The following is a 25114-nucleotide window of genomic DNA, read 5'->3' as shown; positions in this document are numbered from 1 at the left end:
ATTAGCATCAATTGTAGCAAGTTGCTTTATTGTATCACATAATTATATCCTCCATGGTAACACTATGCCCAATTTCATGCTGATGAAAAATTTTTCTGTTATACAAGGTGTCATGTTTCTTTCTCACTCCCACAAGTCATTCAAATGATTATTTCAATTACATAAAAATATGAGATGTACAGGTCCATCTTGGATTTTATTTTTCTACTGAAGAGCTAGCAGACTATTTCTATTGTAATTTAACTGAAAACACTACTTCAACTTCAAATTTATTTTAATGATATGTACAGGAGTTAACAAATTACAATTAAAACGGATTCAGTTATGTTAATTCCACATAACTTAAAATCATGCAACACTGCATGGTAAAAACAACAACTTCGTTCATATATAAAAAAGAATTATGTTGAGACTCATGATAGTATATTGAAATTTTTGACATAAGCTTTTTGCAGAGTTTATAAAAATTTAAAGACCTGATTAATTAGTTAATACATTATTAGGAAAGATAATAAACATTATTAGTAAAGTGAGGTTATAAGCAATTAATTTTAAAATTACACCAGGTATAGGGTTGAATGCAGTCTCGTGAAATAAATGGTTAAGAAAATAGTTTTGAAAAAGATCTCATATTGAAGCTATGTATTAATTTTGTCAAATCAGATTATATAAATCAATAGTCAAGTTTATTCAGTTAAAGAAAATATGCCTATCCTTTCTTATACTCATAAATAAGTACTTATATAGTTTTTATATACATGTGAAGAAAAGCTCAATGTAAAAAATATACTGCCAATCCACTTATTATGGTTGAAAGAGCTCTTTATCTACATTAAATTGCATTGATGAAAATGTCCAATTCAAATCACATTCAACTATCATAAATATTTAAGCTGAGTATTGTTGTAAACAACAGAGGAAAACAAATTCTTTTATTTCATCACTGGGTAGCAATCTACTTCTCAGCTTAGAATGCTATAGAAAGGCTCTACATTTAATTTAATCGAATCCAAAACCCACTAAACTTAGAGTAAACAAAGTGAATGTTTTCAAAGTGCATAATTTCCAACTCATCCACTTTTAATATTTATCCAATTCCAGTTCATCAGCAAGAAAATAAAATGTACTTGGCTATAAAAATACTAAGGAATGTTATTGAAAAAGAAAGGCTATTTGGTAGAAGTAACTACAAAAATAATTAGTGTAAATCTTTGTAAAGCTTTAATGCAAGAACATCAGTACACTTTCTTTCCATAAACCTTAAAGCATGATCAATACCAAGATTTTAAATTTCCACCTTTCAAGTACTTGAAAAAAAGTTGCAACAAAGTGTCTCTTCAAAAAGTAAGCGAGAAGAAGGATCATGCAGGTGTTAACCTGCTAACATTTGGGGACACTGATATTTGTGTTGGGTTGTCATCTCTGGCTTCACTGGCAGCAAGTACAGGCAAGGAGTTACTCTGAAATGCAGATGGAGGACAGCTGGTCAGGCCAACATTTTCATCTTCACCAGTGTCTGAATCTGGTGTTGTAAGTTCACTGTCTGGAAGCCCCAGAATCTCACAAACTGCTTGTGGCAATTCCTGAGTATGAAAAATCAAACATAAAACCATCACTCACTATAGAGGAAAAGTAATCACAAAGTAACACTTCTAATTAAGACTGCATTGATTCCACAATCTGAACATTTGTCCTAACAGTGTTATTGTTATGTGCCCTCTAAAACTTTCCTTCTCCATTCCAAATGAAATCGTAACCACTTTTTTTGTGGTTCCCTGACTGTTCTGAATTAGCCACTCTCCTCCTCATCATTCCCACAAACATATAGTTTACTAATATTTAGCATTTATAATATCTTACTTATATCATATGTTCCCCTTACTACACAAAGGATCCTTAAAGGTAAGAAGTATATCGCTGACATGTTTTTTGAACAGAATAGCTACCAAATGAGTGTTTATAGAACTAAACCAAAATGAGTATTTGGAAACATGAACAAATAAAAACAATGACACAAAGACCAAGTAAGAATTCTCACTGCAAAAGCCAAAATACATCAAAAATATGATTTGGTTTGAATTCAGATCATAATATATCAAATCCACCTTGTTTTCAGATAAATTAAGAGTATGACTGATAGAAATGTAATGACACAGACTTAATTATTCTGTATTCACTAACTCAACTGGGTAACATACCAATGATTAGTTAAATCCTATAGACTCTTTGGTTGTTACAGAAACATTTTCATTACTTTTGCCATTTTGCCTTATTATATGTTTCCCATCTAGCATAATTAATCAACTGTTTTCAATTACATGCTCTAAATCTATAATGGTGAACAAAATGCTAGTCAATGATTTGTGTCTGCCTTCAACTTGCTAAAACTGCCATTTATTTTACTTCTAAGAAGAAAAATGTTTTCTTGACCTCAACCCACCAAAAATATATAAGCCAAAAATCCTGCAGTGATTTAAAACACTGCATACCTTGCATTTTACCATCTGTAGAGAAATGGCTTCTGCCTTGCACAGTACATCTTCCACATCAATTTTCATGGACAATTCATTGATATGCTAAAATGAATCAATGAAATGTTAAACAAAACTGACAATTTATTACGTTATATTTCACTGCAGGTAAAATCCTTAAAAATATGCACATACTACAAATAAACATAAAATTCAATATATCTTTCCTTAGATTATTTCAAGTTTTGAAGTTAAATAATAGCTATTAAGTTTATGGAACATGAAATCCAGCAGCTGACTCAAGTCTACTATCTCAAAATTATAAGCAAAATACAGTATATTTTTTTTAGAAAACTAAACTACACAAAAGAACATTTGTTGAATTTCCTTTTGTTTTTAATTAGCCAAGTAAAAATAACTGGCCAATATGTATTTGTTGAACTGTCATTCTCAGAGAGTCAGTTCTAGAACTGTTATTGATATAATTTAAGTTACTCAAAAGATTCAATGAAGCTCCAAGGAAATGTTTTGTATATCAGTACCATCAAATAGAGAAAAGAGCCAAAATACTAAGATATAAATTGAAGGAATAACTACCTTAAGTATTTCATTAAAACCATAATGCTTTTCCATTATTTGCTGCTTTTCTGATTCCAGAATAGCACAACAGAGAAGAAGATGGAAATTTTTACATGGTAGGTCAGTCCACATTACCTATAAAACATAGAACAACCATTTAGTAAACTATATCAATTCTAAAATATTTTCCTCATAGATACAATGTAGAACTCTTATGTGACTTCTAGGCAAAGCCAAAGTTGCCCAGATGGGGTAGTCCACTGTTTTTCTAGTTAGGAAATGAGCGGTGGAGAAGGGAGGTCTTACCTTTACCTACACAATAACTAACATCAAGCTTAACATTATGTGAATATGATCAATTCCAAATGTGGCTCTTTGGTAACTACAATAAGCAAATCACTTAGTCTAACCAATATGATAAATGGCATTAATTAATTATGGAGCCACAACCATAAGGTTAAGTTCAAGGTTGTAGAGGGTTGGTGGCATTTCAATATTATTCTGAACTTTCAGTTTCTCACTTTTAAATCATCCTCAGTCTCTGAAGGGAAAAAAAAAAAAAGCTAAATCCTGGAAATAAGCAAAGAATTGGTTATACAATGCATGAAATCAAACACACCCAGAGATAACTCTATATTCTAAATTTCCTATTATGTAACTCAGAGTATACCTGATTGTGACAAAAACTGAATTAACTACCAAAATTTATACCAAACACATAAAACATTTGATCAATAGCTGCACTTCTTCTTAAATATAAGTAATGTCCTCAAATTTAAGGTCTTATTTCCTCCTGATTAGTGTACCTAATAATATCACATATGGAAAGACAAGAAGACCCATGTAAACAATACTATTAAAGCATACCTGAAATGGTTTACTTCTTTCACCAGAAGTAAATCAAGTTGAATAACTTTCAGACTAAATCCAATTTTTAAAAGTTTAATTAAAATGCAATTAACCTCAAAGGTTTCATTTAAAGTTCCAATGTATTTAGTAAACAAAGATTGGGGAGTTATTCTAGCTATGTGATAATAAAATTCATCCTTTAAAGAAGTTGAGATACTAATTTAACAAAATCGATAAACTTTAAAATGTGATTCCCGGTCAAGAATATGTGAATTTTACTTCTAATTTCAAACAGAGGAAGCGATCCTCCACAGAACAATGATCCTTCAATCAGTGCATCAGCTTCTCTAATGGCATTAGTCACCAAAAGTATAGGAAACAATTTCCATCTGTAGCCTCAGAGGGCACTGAGGTTCCATTGTATGTAAGTCTATTTATTATCCAAATGGATTATCGCCCACATTCTTTCCTTGGGAGAATTTCTGTGATCCCTTATCTTCATAAAGATAAGGTAGCCGTCAGTCATTATATCAATATTCTATTTTAAAAGCACCTCAATCTGTTAATATTACTAGATATTTGTAAAGAAAATAATGATTTTCTGTTTTCCATCAAGAGTTGTCCTGGGTGCAAAATGGAATAAAAGGGTATACACCAAAAGAATGATCATGAATATCCTGTAGAGTCGGGGAGCAAGAAATGGGACTTGAGGTGGTGATTAAAAAAGATGTGAGCTGTATCTTCAATTTGTTTTCTTAGAGAAAAAACTAGAAATAAATATGGCAGAATGTTTACATGTTAAATATGGATGGTGGGATGTTTGCTATATTATTCTCAGTATTTTGCTCTAACATAAATTTCTTTTGAAAAACAAAACACAAGTCCCTCCCAATACCTCAGACTACAAAGTGCCATCTCAACTGACTGTCCTGTGAAAACATCCTTGAACTCTATACAAAGGTATATCAGAATGTAGCAGAACCTGACATACTCAAGCCTGTCTAGGAAAGAACACAGGCACAAATGGTCTAGAGACCCGGTTCTGGGAAACATACTAATCCCAGTGTCATAAGGATTATGATTTACAAAAGAAAGCTCCAAAGACCATATATTCACTTCAAGATCAATAATTTTTAAAGAGAGACAACAAACTACCAGAATTTTGAAACATAATTTTAGAAATTTCAGTTAGGCTATTGCAATCCATTTATATTCTATAGAATAAATTGTTGCTTTCCATGATAAATATTATATTTGTATAATTTAAGAACTTACCTCCCATAATCGAAGAATATCTAGAAAATTAAATTCCCTTTTAAATCTGATTAAAAGCCATCTGAAGCAAAAATAAAGATATCCAGAGTCCTGAGATTCTATACAGAAGGAAAAAAAAATATATATGTGGCTTACTCTTATACTAATTATCTCAGAATACAGTTATCTATTTCAAACTCAAATTTTTCTATGCATCCTATATTAAAAGTCCTATAAATGTAATCGTCTACTAATTCAAGGAAAGAATTCAAATTTGTAGGCAGACTTCTTTAAAAGAAAACCACAAAATAACGAATAATTCATTTTATGAATAAGCTGTTTTACAAAATAATTATACAAAGACAGTTTGTTCCCACACTTTTATTCCTCAGGGGAATCAAGATAACAGCAATAGAGGATATAAGTCTTTAAAAAGAGTTATTTTCATTGTTGCATTGTTACAAAATATAGGGTATTACCCTATAATTTGCTGGGGATAGTTCTGATTCACTAATCTTACCTAAGTAACTGCAAAATCCACTGTCCAACAATCGAAGTAAGGTACTTAGTTGAATTAGCTGGGTCTTCATGCCTTGCATTTGTTCTTCAAAATTTTGATGCTTTATAAAAGGAAATACATGTTACCACATAAGTAATACTTAATAAATATTTTACAGTACATAACCACTGATAACCAAACTATGAATGTAAGGGCAAATGTTGGTCTTATACCACAACGGTTATATTTTTAAAATCACATCAAATTAAACAGCTAAAGCAACATTAAAAAGGAGGGAAAGAGAATCCTTGGTCTCAAACTAAGAATTAATCTTTTCCCTTTCTTCATTTGATTTAGATAAAGAAGAATGCAGACACAGCCGCTGTAGACTGACTGATATACTAATTTCTTACCTCGAAAGATTTGGCAAAAGGGAGACACATTTGGAAAATAAACTTTTATCAAATCACTTCCATTGTTAAATATTTCTTCAAATTGTCACATGAACTAAAATTAATTTTAGCTTTAACATGTATCCCATTTTAAAGAGTTAACTAATTATTTCCTAGATTCGATGACATTAAGGAAATCTGAAGTCAAAACCGTTTTCATGACAACACTAACAGATTACATGCATTTTGCATTTTAAATTCTCACAAGTATAAAGGCTACATTATGTGTGGTATTGCAATAGACTGAATACAGGAGCAATTATGAAAATCCAGCCGTTTTCCTCTAAATTAGACATAAAAGAAAATGGAAATGTAAAACAATCCCTCTTCTCAGTAAATTAATTGTTTTGGAAAACTTACTTTTCATTTTAAAATGTTATATGTGTTAAGGTATATAACAGGTTTACTGTTATTTTTAAATAAATATTTATAAATGTCTCAATATTACTTTTTCATATGCTAAACATCAATGGATGTAATAACCCACATATACAAATGCTCTTGGGGTCCTCAACAATATCTAATTAAGTCTGTGAAGGGATCCTGAGATCACAAACTTTGAGAACTACTATGTGGTTCACATACTTTCAAAACTCTTCAAAGCTGAGTAGATTCCTACCAACACTTGAGTCAGAGAGAGGGGCACCAAAATAAATGAAAGGCTTCTAAGATGATTCTGATCCCTTCAAAATGTGCACCAACCCCTCTATGGTGACCTACTGTCCTAACCCTTGCGAAAAGTCTAAGAACAATATCCCTTCCCTCACACTTCTCTTTTAGTTTTAGAGACAATAATCGTGCATTATTAGAACTACCTATCAGATTAAAAACCATTCATTCTTGGGGAAAAAAAAACAAAACAGTTTAAAATCTACTGATTCTTAATAAACTGGTTTCTCATTAATGATTTAAAGAATTAGCTTAAAGGACTAACAGAAGCCTTTGGTATCTAACTTCTTCACGTTTACCACATGGACCTATAGGGAAAGGCAGAATTAACTCTCTGATTGACAACATCATTTTTGTTGTGACACAGCCAAAGACTAGTTGGTTTGGGAGTACCAACATGGCAGAGCCACTGCTACCCACTCAGCTATAAAAAGGAGCACTCCCAAAAATGACAGAAGCCAACTTTGGAAAACTAGCTATTCCTGCAGAAGGGGAAATAACATCAACACTGGATATACAAAAGGCTTCAACTGTATCTGTAAATAAATACATGTGCACACATATACATGGGTATGTATGCATACATGCATATATATTTATATTTATACATACACATATACGTACATATACATATACACATACATATCTATTATATGGGGTGGGAAGTGAGAAGGAATGGGGAGGACTAAACTATTTGACAAAATGAATGGTAGGTATAAAAAAGTTCATTAGATCACTTTGCAAATATTTCAATAGACAAAAGTTTATGCCTAGACCTCCATTAGATGTGAGTAAATAGCAACAGAAGCAAATCTATGGACATTAGGCTCAGCCATCACATAAGAAGTAAATCTTGTATGAAATAAAGCTATAAAACAAAAAGAAGTCAAACAATAGCACCAATTTAAGGACACCAAAAACAGCAATACCGTGAAAAATAATCGTGCAGATTATTTTGATTGCAACATACTGCCCTTTCATTTTAATATTATGAAAAAAAGGATGTTAGTAGAAAATATATTAAGAGATCTTTTTAGAATAAAAACTAGAAAAATCCCCAGACCATCCTCAATGAAAAAGGCAAACAGACAGAATATTCACTGTGAAAAAGACATAAGAACTTGAACCTTCATATACAGAAATGACAAATAGGCCGTCAAGTGTATATTACAGATGTTCAGAAGGTATCTTTACATTTGAGATCTACATGCATGCAAATGTGTATATGTATTTGGCATCATAAACCAATATATTTGAACATGCCAATATTGGCTCAGTTTTATGAAAACTATTACTGTAAAAAACTAAACGTAGTATGTTCATGTTAATTCTTATGGAGTACCTGTTATAAGTAAAGGTCTAAACTAAGCACTGGGGAAATATTCATGTGTTTATTCTACAAAAATCTGTTGAACAGAAACTTCGTATCAGGCATTAGGAAAATTCTGGAAGCATACCAGAGAACTAGTTAAGCAAAGACATGACCTCTTTTATCAAGGAAAATACTAGCTCTAGTGAAAAGAGGATAAACAACAAAAACACAAGGAAGGCAGACAAGAGTTTTTATACAATTAGTATCAGTTGTACAGACCTTTATAACAAATGCCTCAGGTTTCTAGAGCACTTTGGAGTAATTGGAACTAAGAAGGCAGGTAAAATCAATCAATCAAAAAGATAAGGAAGGCAAACTGAAATTACTAGATTACTGCAATTAATAATCTTTCCAAATAATCCAAAAACATTAGTTTATGGTAAAGGACTGCATAATTTGAATATTTATCAATAGTAAAAGGTATTTTTAAACTATCAAATTTTATCAAATACGTGGAAAAGAAGGAGAAGTGAGGATGAGTGGGAACCCTGGATAAGACTTGAGGAAATAGACAAAAATTGGGAAAAATTGAAGGGAAAAGAAAAATTGGCAAGCAAGAGGGGAAGAATAGAAGTAATCATAAAAGAGAAGGAAACCACTTCCAAATTTCACATTTGTATCCCAGAAACTCTAAGTTAAACCTATATTACAAGAAAACATTTTATGTGATCACATATTCAAAATCTTTATCCCCCTGCAAGCAAGCCATTGCAATATTCGACATCATGGCCCACCATCAAATATATTAGTTTTAGTTTGAAACAGCACACAACGACCTATGTAGTCAAGTCTGTGGATTGCATATGCTTTTATCTACTTTAGGCCCTCTGCTTTTTTTCTTTCTCATAGATTACTTGAGAAAACTTGCATTTTATTTCCCTGTGAATATTCTCTCTGTACTATTGTCCTAGAACTCTGTCACCAAGATATATCAATGATAATAGATAAAATGTTCTTTGTAATAATATGTACATATAGACATAGTTCAACTCTAATAACACATGCTTCTGAGAAAATAACAGTGAATTACTAAGTGTCAGTGTTACAAATAGTTCAAACACATCTGGAGAAAAATCAGTTACTATAATGACAAAATCCAAAAGGTTCACAAAAAGTAAGGATATTACTTGGCATGACTAAGCTTTATCTCTGAAACAGATGATATGAAAGTTGAACTACTTCACAAGAATTGAAATTCATCTCTCATCAATATTCTATGACCCATGGCTCTTCGACAGAACATAAGCATTTACTGATACTAAAACCTGATTATTCCTGTACTACAGGCACTTACTATCTACTTTTTGCATTAAAAAAATGCTAGTATTTCCAAGCCTCTTGAAAAGGCTATTTAAAAAAGAATAAACTAACAACAGGGAACAATTTTTTTAAGTTCCATCATAATTGGCTAAATACAAACATCAATAAGATCCTGCAACTAAAGTTTTCAAAATGTGTTTGATTAAAGGAAGGAACCCATGTTCTTACCATTTGGTCCATGTAGGAGGCAAAGCACCAAAAGGCATCCACCTCATTTTCCATCACATACAAAAGAGGGGAAAGTAAGTCACTCATTCCTTGCACATATCCTAAGAAGAATAGAAAAAAATAATCATGTCTCTGAAAACCTAAGGTCTATGTATCCTTCTGTGCATATCACCACCATTTCACTAAGTGTCTTTTCTTTGGTTCAGAAAATGGTATATACTGATGTTCACCAAAAAGAAGAAAATACACAAGAAGGAGGAAGTCTAGCAATCAGGTGAAAAAGATGAGCTGTTTCAGATTGGTATGTCAGGCAGATATATACACCTGCTACTATGTGTCTTAGTATATATATCACTATCAAGAGTGGGTGATTAAAAAATAATGTGCAAAAGCATTTTGAGAAAGAAGAGAAAACCCAGAGGGACATCAAATATAAGAGTACATACTCAAAGGAGATTTGAGAATAGTCAAAGAGGTAAGGGGGGAAAAAATCAAGGGAGAAGAGTTTTGTAAAAGTCAAGGGGGAAAAAATTGTCAGGCCAGAGTGGTCCAGAGCCAAACTGCCAAGTAAAAGCAGCATTAAAATGGATCCAACAGCTTTAGCAACCAGATCACTGGTGATAGAAACAAAAGGAATCACAACAAAATTATGTACCTCTTTTTAAATAGTTGTATCTATGGTCTTCTTTCTTTTCTTGTTACTCTATATCCAACGAATGCTGGCAATGGGGTTTTACCCAATCAATATTTTGTGCCTATAACTACCACTTTAACCACCCTTCTTTTGATGCTGTTATAATTTCTTAGTCACGACACTAATTACAGCCCTTGTTTAAAAAAAAATAAAAAATGGAAAGTTAAAGAATTAGCCCCCTCATTTAAAAACAAACCAAAAGTCTTGGTCGTACTTTTCACCTGAACATGTCAAGCTTATTTTTTAGTTCCAACTTACAAAAACCTCAATTTTCTTAACTGTTTTACAATTAGACTTCAGACAAGACACAGATATTTGAACCAACAAAGGGACGAGAGCTCATACTAAGCCTTCTCACATACATATTTATCATTCAACTTTGATAAATTTTTGTACATTTGTTAAGGTTACGTAGATTTTTTTCCAATGGTAGCTTGGGAAGTCTGTGGAAAAGACAGCCTTTCATTTGCAGATCCAAAATACAGCCTTTCATTTGCAGATCCAAAGCGTATATCTTTATCATTCATCAAAATCTATGTGCACTAATCTCATTTAAAGAATATATTTTAAAAGGGAAGGGGATATTCTGCTAGAAGTGATACACAACTCCGCTTGGGTCTTTCTGTTTTGGAAGAAAATTTTAGAAATGACCCAGGAAGCTTTTAAGCCAAAGTCTCTGGAAAAAAACTCAGATTAAATGTATAATAGGCACTCGGATCACCTCAGGATCTCCTTACAAATGAATATTTAGCTCTATCAGTTCTGAGCCTCCTCTGCCCTACCATCTACTGCTATGCCTAGTCTTTATCAGCTCACTGTGTATACATCACACTCTGTGTAAAAGTATGGCTTGACTCGGAACACTAACACAAAAGAACACTTGGGTTCCCACAGCAGTCATACCATTATTACAGTACCAAACAACAGAGTTACCAAGACATTTGGAGAAAAGTGCCAGAAAAAAACTGGCGTGTGACAAGATATCTAAATGTAAACGTTTCTACCTATTTATTGCAGATGCTTTTTAAAATAATGCACACTTGCAATGATTAATTTTATGTGTGAACCAGAATGGGCCAGAGGATGCCCAGATGTCTGGTTAAACATTATTTCTGGGAATGATTATGAAGGTGTTTCTGTAAGAGATTAGCACTTAAATTGGTGAAGTGATTAAAGCAGATGGTCCTTCCCAGTGTGGGTGGGCATAATCAAATCCCTTGAGAGTCTGAACAGAAAAAAAAGATGGAAGAAGGCTGAATTTGCTTTCCGCCTGGCTGTTTGAGCTGGGACACTAATGTGATCCTGCCTTCAGTGTTCCTGGTTCTCAGGCCTTCAAACTCAAACTGGCATCTACTCCATTGGCTCTCCTGCTCTCGGTCCTTCACAGTACCCACCAACTTTCCCAGGTCTCCAGCTTGCAGAGAGTGGACTGTGGGACTTCTGTTTTTCTTTGCTTCTCTCTTTCTCCCTGTGTGTATTTTTATGTAATATATATATTATATATCATATATAATATATGTAATATATATATAATACATACATATATAATATATATAATACATACATAATATATATATTATATATATAATATATATAATACATACATAATATATAATACAATATATATGTAATATATATTATATATACACACACACACATACAGAGGATGCCCAAAAAATGTATACATATTTTAAGAAAGGAAAACTGTATTATAATTGTAATACTCAATTATACCGATAATAAAAGATGAATACAAGTCACATTTGACTTCTGCAATTACAAGAGCTGCTCAAAGTGGTTACCATCAGCGTCCAGACACTTCTGATTACGGCGAACTACTGCTTGAGCAACGTTGACCAAAGTGTCCACTTGTATACATTTTTTGGCACCCCCAGTATATGTAAATATACATATATAAAAATATATACAAATACATACAATCTTAATGGTTCTGTTTCTCTGGAGAAACCTAACACAACACTTTTAAGAAAAGAACAAATAGATTGGAAGGAAGACTAAATTGCTATCATCAACTTCCCTACACAGCACTGACGCAGTGAAAGCAATGACAAATATAAAGGCTAAACTAATTAAAGCATGAAAGAAATTTGATCTGAATTCAACAAAGTGCAGAAGAGTACTATTTTACTGAGTCTGACTGACTGCATGTGGTCTATAATAGAAATATTTCAAAGTGTGCTATTCAAAAGATTTACAAAGCACCTTTTCTCTGGGGAAAAAAGTGCTTTATTATAAAGTTATAATGAATAAAAATTTCTAAGAAGCTAATTTAATCCTTTAAGTCTTCAGCTTTCATATGGCATCAATACCATATTTCTTCTGCAAGTCGTAGCTGAAGCAAGTAGTCAAATTAAGCTTTGTATTCTAGTTGCTTTTAATCTATTTTATTTTATACATGATGTTCGTTGGGGTATGTCATAAGTTGCGGGGGTAGAATTAGCGTACAAATTCCTTTTAATTAAAGAAAGACTGATGCTGTTTAAATTAGCATTCAGTGACACTCAGATTCTGTACTAGTGCCAACTGCTGCACTTCTTAATCAGCACAACCACAACTGCTAAAGCAGCTCCCAAAAACTATTTTCATAGCAAATTTGTTTCAGTGGGGAGGTGTGAGAAACGAACTCCTTCTCATCCTAGTGTATACTTTCTCACACTGAAAAGTAAACTTTCATCTACATGTAGATCTGTTTTCCAGGTTAGCTAAACCTTAGCCCTTAGAGTAGCAAATTTTTAAAAATCTTAGGAGTTGGAAATCATTTTTTTAAGTTAGACACCCCTGCCTTCTTATATATAGTATTATGAATATGATTTAACTTATTATTGGTTATTCAGGGTAATCATTTTGAACATACACTGTAAAAAAGATACCTCCCGTAGAAACATCCCAGATGTACGGTCAATGAACTAACTAAAAATTGCTCCTCCTTGAGTTCTTCTGTCTGCCTTTGATCATTTTTGTCTCCTTCCTCACTATTAATGGGATTGTATTCAATACAAATATACCTTTACCTACCTCATCTATGGGCTAGGAAGCCAAACAACTAAATATGATAGAATCACCTATAAGAGTAAATTTACAGCCCAAATTCCTTTACTACAAGTAAAAGGCAAGAAATTTGGTCCGCTGCTCTATGAAAACTACCTTAGTTTCTCACAAGGTCAGAGTTCTTACTGGGAACCTTGGCTGTTTCAGATAACGTAAGTATTTGACTAGAAAGAATGTGGGGTTAATACAAACAAATCAAGAAGACCAGTTAGCTGGTCTGAGCCTATGCCCTGAAAAGAACCTGGCTTTCAGGAACTCCTGAGAAAATCCATGAATTCCTATCTCAAAATTACCATCTGACAGTTCGGAGCAGTGCCACTTGCTCCCTAGGACGATGGTCCTATTCCCTACAGTGGTAACAGAAACCAAAATGGCAAAGGATGGGGTGCTGAATGTACAGTGGTAAGAATGCCAGTCTGGGGGTGGCCTGAGGGCTCAGTTGTTTGGAGCGCGAGCTCTGAACAACAGGGTTGCCGGTTCAATTCCCACATGGGCCTGTGAGCTGCACCCTCCACAACTAGATTGAAGACAATGAGCTGCCGCTGAGCTTCTGGAGGGGCGGCTGGATGGTTCAACTGGTTAGAGCGCAAGCTCTCAACAACAAAGTTGCCGGTTCAATTCCCGCATGGGACGGTGGGCTGTGCCCCCTGCAACTAAAGATTAAAAACGGCAACTGGACTTGGAGCTGAGCTGCGCCCTCCATAACTAGATTGAAGGACAACGACTTGGAGCTGAAGGGCCCTGGAAAAACATACTGTTCCCCAATATTCCCCAATAAAATTTATTTTTAATAAAAAAGAACTCCAGACTGAAAGATCTGGGTCTCCCCCCATCCCGTTCAATACTTACTACTTGTACAACCTTGAGTCACTGTCTAAATTAATATAACCTTATTCATAAAGTGGGCATTGTTTCCCCACTTCTTCAAACAGCTGCTATTAGAATCAAATCTAAACCAAAAATCAAGTATGACAGCACTCTATAACCTGAAAAGCACTCTACCAATATATTTTCAATGACCCACTTTGAGATTAATACAGGTGTGATAAGACAGGATTGGCTGCATTTTACATTTTAAAGAGAAATCTGTGATTTTCAACTTACTGTCACCAAAGAGGCTAATGCTTCAAGACCCAAAACAGAGTTTACATCTCTCCGTAACTTACGTGTAAGAAGCCAAGAGTAATTCACATAGATACAAACAGTGAAGAAAATGTACCTATTAATTCAAGGTTCATTTGGGTTTAATATACCAAACATCCAATTACTTTCTCCAAAAAGATGTCTCAAGCTGTATTACAGTAATCTGGAAAACATCTATTTCCACTATCTTTTACTTGGGAGTCACTCACTCACCTGGTAGGTAATGCAGAAACTTCCCATTTATTTTTATATATATTTATATATATATATATATATATATATATATATATATATATATATATATATAAATGTATTTATAAATATATTTATTTAAAGGTTGATAATTAGGGAATTTGTTGGTCCTTTAAAGAAACAGCTCAAGTTCTCTTGCCCCTTAAAACATTGGTTCCTTGGGTTTTCCACCCCTTAGCATCTCTTCCCCATGCAATGCCCTCCTCCCACCTCCAGCCCCCGTCTTTCAACCCATCCTTGATAGGAAATGGACTTACCAAGAAAAGAAAATACAGTTCTACATGGCCTACATAGCTATCTGCACTGCTTGTCTAAGATGTCATTATTTTCCTTCACAAGGGACATGCCTATCAAACAAAGGTTCCCAAATTTTATCACTTTACAGAATCCTTAATATCTCAGTAATTTTTTCCAACGCACTCCTAGGCTCAAAGTATTAACTAACATTTCCATTTATTAAGTAGTTAGATCCAAACAGCTTAAGTATTTATGTGCTAAGAACTTAGCATCCACTGGGCACTACACTATTTCTCAATCCTGGAAATCCAACTGGATACCACCATCCTCATTCCTGTTCCCATCTATTTTCACCAGTACTGGCTTATCACAGCAAGGCCAAAAACGCTGCTTTGCAAACATACAATTTCATCAGAAGGAAGGTGGTGATCTAATGCTGAAACCCTGAACTACTACTGCAGCTAGTAGTTAGAGCAGTGTCCTATAGATGTCACTATAATTCCCTCAAAACTTGAAACTATTCCGCATTGCCCCCAAGAGTTTGCTTTGGTAACACACAACTCCTCGGCGCATAATTTGGGAACCACAGCCTTGTAAGTTTCCAGTCCCCAGTAAAATAACCCCTATAAAAACTAGGCCACGGAGCTATTACATACTCATATAGATGTCTAACAGGTTAACAAATTTAAATTATAAAATAAATATATATAAATCTTTTAAAATTAGAATTATTAGAGGAGAACTTACCTAAATCAAAATCATACATACAGTAGGTCATCAAAATGTCATGAAGCAAAATCAACCCTGGATTATCCTGGCCTTCATAAAACTTGTTTGTTCGATCTGTTCTGTTAACATCTTTTTCTGAGGAGGAAAATCATTACACATTTGAAAACCTTTCAAAAACCAGACTTTTTTTAATAAAGTTTACATCTTATAAGTACAGGATTGATTTTTTTGCTATTAATTTTACTCTCTTGTCACGCTTTTACTTAATGAAAATAATTCATCAAATTCCATTTCAGGTATGCAATAAACATAGAAATCTTTTAATTGAATGGTAGGGAATACTTTCAATTAATTAAAAGCAACACTAAGTATAATTCACATTAGTTAGCAATAAAAATGCCAGTCACGAAAGCTCGTGATAGGCAGTATTATTTGAAAACAGTAATGAAAAAATGTGCAATGCAGTCAAGCATAATCAAAGAGATTTGTTTCATTCATATTTGCTTCATTCATTATGAGAAGTATTATCAACTTCTTTGTCATGTTCCATAATCATCTTCAGGACAATTTAATTCTTTATTTTCATATATACATTATTCAGTTTACATATTACTATAAGCAATTTATTTAAACTTTGAAAAAAATGAAAATCCACATTTTGCTGGAAATCATTTCATGACATTAGAAACATCTGGACACATCACCACTTGAGTATCCCAAGTTATACTGACAATTCAATTCACAAACACCGATCCCTACTGATATCTACCTATTAAATGATCTTGTTGTAAAGGGTATTCCTCTAATGGAAATCCCACAGGAAATTAGAAGACATTTTTAAATATTCAAAATTATTAATAATCAATTCTAACTGACTCAATTCTAACTGACCTCCGCCCACCCTCCACCCCCCACCCCAAACTGAGTAATTTGAAAACATTCTCAATACTTGTTGTGACCAGATGGGGAGGTGTTTTACAACAGAATAGAAACTAACAATAAGGGATGACACAGAGGTTTAGGCTCTGTAAGAACATTTTAAAAATTTACTAGAGCAATATTCCAGCTTTCTGTTAAAATACACTACATTAGATTTAATAAAAGGGAGCATATATCTATAGAATTGTGGACACATTTTTTCAAACAAATAAGGAAAAGCAATACGAATCATGCTATAAACGTAAATTTTCATTTAAAAATCTCAAAATGGGGCCGCCCCGGTGGTTCAGGGGGTTGGAGCTCCGTGCTCCTAACGCGGAAGGCTGCCAGTTTGATTCCCACATGGGCCAGTGGGCTCTCAACCACAAGGTTGCCGGTTCAACTCCTCAACTCCCGCAAGGGATGGTGGGCTGTGCCCCCACTGCAACTAACAACAGCACTAGACCTAGAGCTGAGCTGCATCCTCCACAACTAAGATTGAAAGGTCAACAGCTGGAAATACACACTGTTCCCCAATAAAGTCCTGTTCCCCTTCCCCAATAAAATCTTTAAAAAAAAAATGTCAAAATGCTTCAGTCTCATATCATAGTTGATAAAGAGGTATATAGTAAGTTTTTTATTAACTCAAGCACCATTTACACAGTCATAATGCCACTATGGAATATCTGACTTAACAGGTGTTTTAAACATGGTAAAAGTTAACTGTACCCTCATGAACTATCCATATTGTTTTCCTCTTGTAAATATTTCTGCCAGGCAGAAAACAAAAAGGGATCAAAAATAATATTTTATAAGGGAAGTATTTCTAGAAACTATTTCTAGAAAGAAAATGAGTACTTCAGTTTAAAAAAAAAAAAAGGGCCTCATGAAAGTCAACTCTCCATCTAACTTGATGTAGCTGAAAAAGACTGAAGAAACACAGAACCGTGCCGACTGATCCCATTTTATACTCACCACCACTAACCTCGAGCGGGCCATTAATGCTGCCCCGCAGTCATGCTCTATTTCTCTCATCCATCCCCTGTCCCTATTCATATAACGGTTTTATATGTTCTCCTCTCTCCTCACGTCTCCAACATGCTATCTCTTCCCACATCCTAGTGCTCAGATGAGAACCTTCCTATTTCTGAGAGAACAGAAGTTATCCAAAGAGAACTCCATAGGTTCCCACTATTTTAACCACGTAGCTGCATTTGTATCAGTAGTCTCCCTTCTCTCCAATAGTCACTACAAATGCGCTTCCATGATCATGGCTAAGACCTACCCCTCCTTCTTGTGCATGAAATCCATCCTTTACTGGCTACCCAAAGACACTGCTCTAGTAATTCTTTTCTTTCTTCTCTCTCTCTCTCTCTCTCTTTCATGAGTTTTTCCTCTCTACCGAACCTTTCCCATCAGCATTCAGCCATACTGTTGTTTCTCTCATCATCATGAAAACCTTTCTTAACCTCGCTTTTCCCTCTAACTGCTGCCTCATCTTCTCTCCACCTGTTTAAGAAGCTTCCTAAAAGAGCTGTATATATTGTCTCCAGCCCCTTCCTCCCCTGCATTCCACACCTATGCATGCTCCTCCTACTCCACATATTAATTTAAGGACATCCCATAGGCATTCTCAAACTTAACATGTCCAAAACTAAGTTCCAAATATTCCCTTCCAAACCTGCTTCTCTCATAGTTTCCCTGTCTTAACGAAAAGTGACAACTCCATTCCTCCAGTTGTTCATCTTAAAAACCTTGCAGTCACTCACTCCTGGGTCTTTGCTTCTCTTGTCTGACACTGGTATGTCTGTTAAACCTTCAAAATACATGTAGAAACCAATACTATTATATCTCCCACCCATTCCCTCCACTCTAGCCGCACCTGGCTCCTTGCTCTGCTTCAAACATGTGGAGGTCCTGAGGCCAACACAAGTCTAAACCATGCTGTTCCCTTCTGCCCAGAATGCTGCATGGCATACACCCTATGCTTCGTCAAGTCTCTATTCAAATCTCCCTCAGTTGCTAGCCCCCTAGATCAAGCAACCATTACCTCTCATCTGAGTTATAGCAATAGCCTCAAGAGATCTACTTCCACACTTTCACCCCCCCGCCCCTGCCAACACACACACACACACACACACACACACACACACACACACACACAGCTGTTCTCCAGACAGCAGCCAGAGTGATTTGTTAAAACAAAAGTCAGATCATGTCCCTCTTCTGCTCAAAATCCTCCAGTGGCTTTCCATCTCGCTCAGAGTAAAAGCTCAAGTCTTCATAATGAACTACAAGGTTCCATGCGATCTGTATCAATTCCTCCACCATTTCCTCTCTGATCTCATCAGTTTCTATACTCTATCCAATTCACTCCAGCCACACTTACTGCTCTGCTGTACCTCACACGTGCAGAGACCCTGAAGTCTCACAAGTCTAACACATGTTCCTTTCTGCTTGGAATACCCTTCACCTAAATATCTGCATATCTCACCCATCCCCTTTCCCAAGTATCTACTCAAATATCACCTCAATGAAAGCCTTCTCTGGACACCCGAGTGAAAACTGCAACATCACACCTAAACTTCCTAACCGTGTCTGTGCCTCATTTTTCTATTTAGCACGTATCACTAACATACCACATGTTATTTATTTGTTTACTGTCTGTTCTTCCCCACAAGAACAGAAGCTCCTTGAGGGCAAGAATTTTCTGTTCTGTTCACTGACAAATACCCAATGTCTAGAGGAGAACCTACCACACAATAGGAATGAAGTAAATATTGAATAAATGTGGGACTGTTTAATCAATGTGATTTTCAAAAAGATCCCTGGGGACTCTAATCTGCAGCCAAGTTAGGAACCACTGCTCTCTGAAGACTGGGATTCCTGAGCCTTCTTATTTGTCTCTTTTTTCCCTAGGTGACAACGTCTATTCCCATAGATATTTATACTGATAAAACCCAAACTTGTATCGCTACTCCAGATTATCCAACTAGTTACCTTACATTTGTACATCTCACTTAAGGTACACATATCCAACATCTAATTCAATTTCACCATATCCTATTCTCCTCATCTCAGTAAGTGGCACCACCATCTGCCCAATTTCTCAAGTCAGGAAATGTAGTCCCATCCATGATTTTTCTCTTTCCTCTCTATACCCCACATTTCATCAAAAAGTCTTATCAATTCTATCACCAAAATATAACTTGAATCCATCTATTTCTCTACATCTCCACTACCACCATCACTTGCTTGGAGTCATTTCTACTAACTGGTCTCCTTGCTCCTAATTTAACGTTGGTTCAATCCATTTCCCACACAGCAGAAAAAATGATTTTAAAATATAAACAAGATGGTCATATTCAAAATGCTCCAACAATTTCTCTTCATACTTAAAATCCAACTTCTTCGCACAATCCACAAGGCCTACAGCTTAACTGTTTATTTACTTATTTTTTTACTAAGGTGAATTTATAGCAAGAAAAAATTCTTTTGGTAATCCTTCCTAAAAAATACTTTTGGGAAAAAGTATTATAGAAAAAGAATGCTTTAAAACCAACTTACTATATACACTTTTACTGGTCGAAAGCATCATACAATTGAAAGGTCAGTTAATTAAGAATTAGATCTGATTATGAATGAGTCTACGCTATGGAACTAACTAGATAGATGATGAAGATAATTTACTGCCCTTTTTTGGGTTTCAATTTTATTATTTCCTAAAAATGAGAAAATGGGACTAAAGTATGTCTCAATTCAAACTACATTATGGGGATTTAAAACATCTAAATTTTTACTCTAATCTCCTGGAAAAAGGAGACAAAAAGTGAAAACAGGACATAAAAAAGACTGAGAAGATCAGAGCCATCGTCACTTTTGTTGCTTGATAAAAAAAGGATAGAGCATATGGAAAATAAAAGGCTTAAAATACTGGATTGTTGGGGCCGGCCCAGTGGCTCAGGCGGTTGGAGCTCCATGCTCCTAACTCCAAAGGCTGCCGGTTCAATTTCCACATGGGCCAATGGGCTCTCAACCACAAGGTTGCCAGTTCAATTCCTCGAGTCCCTCAAGGGATGGTGGGCTCCGCCCCCTGCAAATAAGATTGAACAAGGCACCTTGAGCTGAGCTGCCCCTGAGCTTCCGGATGGCTCAGTTGGTTGGAGTGCGCCCTCTCAACCACAAGGTTGCCGGTTCAACGCCCACAAGGGATGGTGGGCTGCGCCCCCTGCAACTAGAAAACGGCAAGTGGACCTGGAGCTGAGCTGCACCCAACACAACTAAGATTGAAAGGACAACAACTTGACTTGGAAAAACAGGCCTGGAAGTACACACTGTTCCCCCAATAAAGTCCTGTTCCCCTTCCCCAATAAAATCTTTTTTAAAAATAAATAAATAAATAAAAAAATACTGGATTGTTGCTGTCTAAGATCCCTCCACTTGCAAATATTTTATGCCCAAGCAGGAAAAATCAACCCATTATCATTTTCCCCACTGAAACTGAAATTAGCAGGGGCTTCAGTTGGAAACTTGTAATAAACCCATTGCCTCAAGATCCCCTTCTGCTTTAGCCAGAGGAAGGACAATCTAATTTATTTTTCAGAAAAATTAAGTTATTTTTCAATCAAAACTACTACTGCCTCTAAGATCTCAGCATTAGTCTTTGTGTCTATAAAAACTACCAAATCAGTCTGCTATGTTGGGCTTTCTAACTATAATTTAGGGATTTTTTTTTTTCTTCCATGGGATGGTGCTGATGCCCATGGTGCTAAAAACATCCCTCTATCTTCATTCATGAAGCTACAGATGAACAAATCCAAAAACAATATAAGAGTTAAAACAGAAAGTTCCACTACTATCCAAAGCTATCTTAAAACTATAGAGAGGCTTGGTAACAAGATACTTGAGAACCTTAAAACTGGGTACTGCCCTTATTAACCATGTAGACTTGGACAAGTCACTTATGCTCTCAGTGCCTTCAGTCTTCTTCTGTGTAAGATGGAGATTATGAACTGAAACTTGATGGGTAAGACATGTACAGTAACTATGCATTCTTTCAATAACTTATACCAACCTGGCCTTTATCATAAGCGCCAGACAACCCAGTACTCACTATCTGAAAACAAGTCTAATTCTCTTAATGTAAAATTCTATCAAGCATCTCTTCTTTAAGGAATAAGTTACTCCCATGTGAATAGTTATTCAATTCTCAAATACTGACAAAAATTTACCATGTATCTGTAGGCATTTAATTAAAAACTGAAATATATGAATAGTTAGAAAAAGCCTGGGAGGAATATAAACCAAAGCCTATTAACTGTAGTTATCGCTGGATGTCATAAACAAAACTAATTTTTATTTTTTTCTTTTGCTCATCTACAGTTCCTAATTTTTCTGTAATCAACACAAACTGTTTTTATAAGGAAAACAATTTTTGAATGAAATTAATTCTACAGCAAAAAAAGTTAAATACTTTTTATTAATTCACATTTTGAAATTAAAAATGAAACACTTGTATATCAGTACTTATAAATATACTGACTGAATTTATATACTTATTGGAAGAGGAACAATCAAGAATATTAAACACACATTCTAATGTACTCTCCAATTCTCATTTCTCTTTTGAACCTAACTCTATAGTATATATCTTCACTTCTTAAATTTTATCAAGATTTCAATATAAACCCCTCTCATGCATTTCCAAAATTAAGAAACAATTACCAATAAGACTTCTATAATCTCTTAACCTCGAGTTTCTCTTCTCTTGTTCCTCGCTGACAGATTTCCACTGCAGTTTCATCCTGAAGTATTCATCACTACAAAAAACAATTTTACACCAAAAACAGCTTATTTGAACACTCTATTTTAAAAATTTTTAACTGAGCTTTTCTATAAGCAATGTATCAAACCATTTATGATGCTAGTGAGATACAAGTTTATAAATATGGTAGTAAAACGTTTTAAGTTATGAAAAAAAGAAAAAAAACACTATACATGTCATAAATTTTGTTTAAACAACTAGAATAATTTAGGTATGATTTTAAAGAAACATTTACATTAATCCTTAATAATATACCTAATATTATTCCAGCCATTAAATATTTTAACCACTGAAGTTTCTGGATAATAATAAATACAAGTCTATAGGACTTTTTTTTTAAATGTGACATAGTTCTATTTTCCAACGAGTTTACTACAGAAACTGGTTAATGTGAAAATGTCTCAGAAGGACTGGCAAAATGTTGAGAAATGAACTGTCTCAAGAGTCTAAAGATGCACATAGTGATTAGGTGTGAGCTTTAAATCCGAAACTAGACTAATGAACCAGGAATAAAAGTGCACCTGGGAAGTTAGTCTGTTGCTTTTCAAATCTGAGAAATTATTTAAAAATAGAAATGCTCTTCCAAAAAGAATGAAAGACCATTTTGTGTTACAGGAGCACCAGGAAAACAACTTAAAGGTAATTAACCTAAATAAATAACAAATACACTTTTTATGAGTTATTTTTATAATCTCATAATTGTAAAAATGAATCAAGATAAATGAGATGCATCTTAAAATCCATTTCTAATTAATTATATTTCAAGTAGCAAAATGTCTGTACAAGGGGACTGAAATTTTCCTCACCATTCTTCTACATATTCACTAACATAACTGCAACAAGGTTCTTCTAACAAATGTTTCTGATTCAAAATAACTATAGTGCTCATAATTTTTAAATTAAAAAAACAAAAATAATTTTCCCATATCCTAGTCTACGTATTCCGAATAGTCAATCTAGAAACCTTTTACTAATTTGTATGGGTGAGTTACTTCAATTTCTTTGATGAACACATGCAAGACCATTACTTACGTTTTTTGTTTTTGCAATTGAGTTCTTTCCTCCTTGGTACTGTCCCAAGGAAAATAACCCAGAAGAAATTTCCATGCTTGCTTTCTCAATGCATGACTAAGTCCCTGTAGAAAACAAGCATATTAAACACATTCATAAAAAAGAATGCAATACTTTAAGTTCATAAAACTTGCATTTAAATAAACAGAAAGAATAATATTTAAGTGACAGTCTTACATATAGTATAAAAACTGCTCAGTTCAGTAAATACTATCTTGTTTTTGACGTCTAGACTTCAACGCTGTAAGCAGCTGCCAGAAAGCTTGCCCAATGCAGAGTATACAATAGACTGAATATCACAGTGAAACTGATCAGACTTTCTAAGCCCAATCCTTAGTGGATAAGGCAACTACCAGTGGAGTACACACACACATCTCCTTCACATAACCATGAACTTCAAGTAAGGAACAATATCTCCCCCTAGGCTTAATGGCAGCCCCCCACCCAACCCTCAGGGACATCAGAAGCACTTGACTCTGTCCTACACGTATTTGAAGGCATCATGCATCAAAAACAACTTGTTGCCTCTCTACCTTCCCCTAAAAAACTGGAATACCAGCAGTTTAACATGCAATCCATATTAAAGTATTTACCCCTCTAAATATCATCTGTTTCATATGATCTACATTTAAAATTCTTCCTTCAGAATCAATGTTTTTTGTCCATTCTTCCACTGATACTGGCTCCCTCCTTTGAACAACAGGCCGTTCTCCCAAATCAATCTAAAATAAGAAGATAAACAATAAGGAGTACACCTTTAACCAGTGAAATGAAATCAAGGTATATAGAAATTTAAATTAAAACATTATTACTCAGAAATGTCCTAACCCTTCTAATATCTTCCTTTATTTTCCAATGTTTACTTTATGAACTATAATAGTGAGCCTTCCATACATTTTCCCTCCCACTAAACACACAAACAACTGGGTTATAAATGCAAAGAAAGGAAAATGTTTGTTACTTTGGGTTTCAATTATGTAAATACAGAACATTCAACGTGTAACTTCTATACGAGACTCTTCAAACTAAATGATATGTTATATTATTAAAAAAGAGAGTATTATAACATTAATCATTTTCTAAAATTAGCTTTTCTTCCAAACTAAAATTTGTAGCTCTCAGAATTGATTCATGATCCATTGGCTCCACTTGGTATTTTCTACAGTTTTTTATCCAATTAACAGATGTTTGTAATTTAAAAATGCCATTTTCAAGATAAGCCCTTTAATTAAGTACCACAATTTAGATATTTATAATATTCTAACTATGTACAGCCTAAAACTGTAACAAATTCAAGTATTGTTGAGCATATATGAAGATTTGCCATAATTCAGGACCAAAATCCATTTTATTTTAAAAAAATAAAAGATTCACATGAATAAAAGCCCTAGAATAGTGTCCTGACAAGCTGCCTCTGGTGTCTACTGAGAAATATAGTATAAATTAGGAACAGAACGAGAGGCAATATGCAAAGCTCACTATGCACTCACTGCAACAAACATGTTCACTATCATCAGAAAGTAATCAAAGAAAAGAGACCCAAC

At 34.4% G+C, this 25114-nt stretch overlaps 1 protein-coding gene across 1 annotated transcript in view; it reads right to left on the bottom strand.

Moving 5' to 3' along the window:
- Positions 1 to 254: 254 nt before the first annotated feature.
- TBC1D15 (TBC1 domain family member 15) overlaps positions 255 to 25114 on the bottom strand; it is a 67949-nt gene continuing 43089 nt past the window's right edge. Inside the window, 10 exon segments of the mRNA XM_033117747.1 lie at positions 255 to 1583; positions 2490 to 2576; positions 3069 to 3185; positions 5175 to 5272; positions 5674 to 5773; positions 9634 to 9734; positions 15776 to 15892; positions 22400 to 22494; positions 23532 to 23635; positions 24164 to 24292. Of these exon segments, the coding sequence (XP_032973638.1) occupies positions 1362 to 1583; positions 2490 to 2576; positions 3069 to 3185; positions 5175 to 5272; positions 5674 to 5773; positions 9634 to 9734; positions 15776 to 15892; positions 22400 to 22494; positions 23532 to 23635; positions 24164 to 24292 (1170 nt within the window). The 3' untranslated portion in view covers positions 255 to 1361.

This window comes from Rhinolophus ferrumequinum, chromosome 10, assembly GCF_004115265.2.
Source record: "Rhinolophus ferrumequinum isolate MPI-CBG mRhiFer1 chromosome 10, mRhiFer1_v1.p, whole genome shotgun sequence".
NCBI lineage: Eukaryota > Metazoa > Chordata > Mammalia > Chiroptera > Rhinolophidae > Rhinolophus > Rhinolophus ferrumequinum.
Note: the sequence above shows the minus strand (reverse complement) of the source record. Positions and strands in the feature narration are given on the sequence as shown.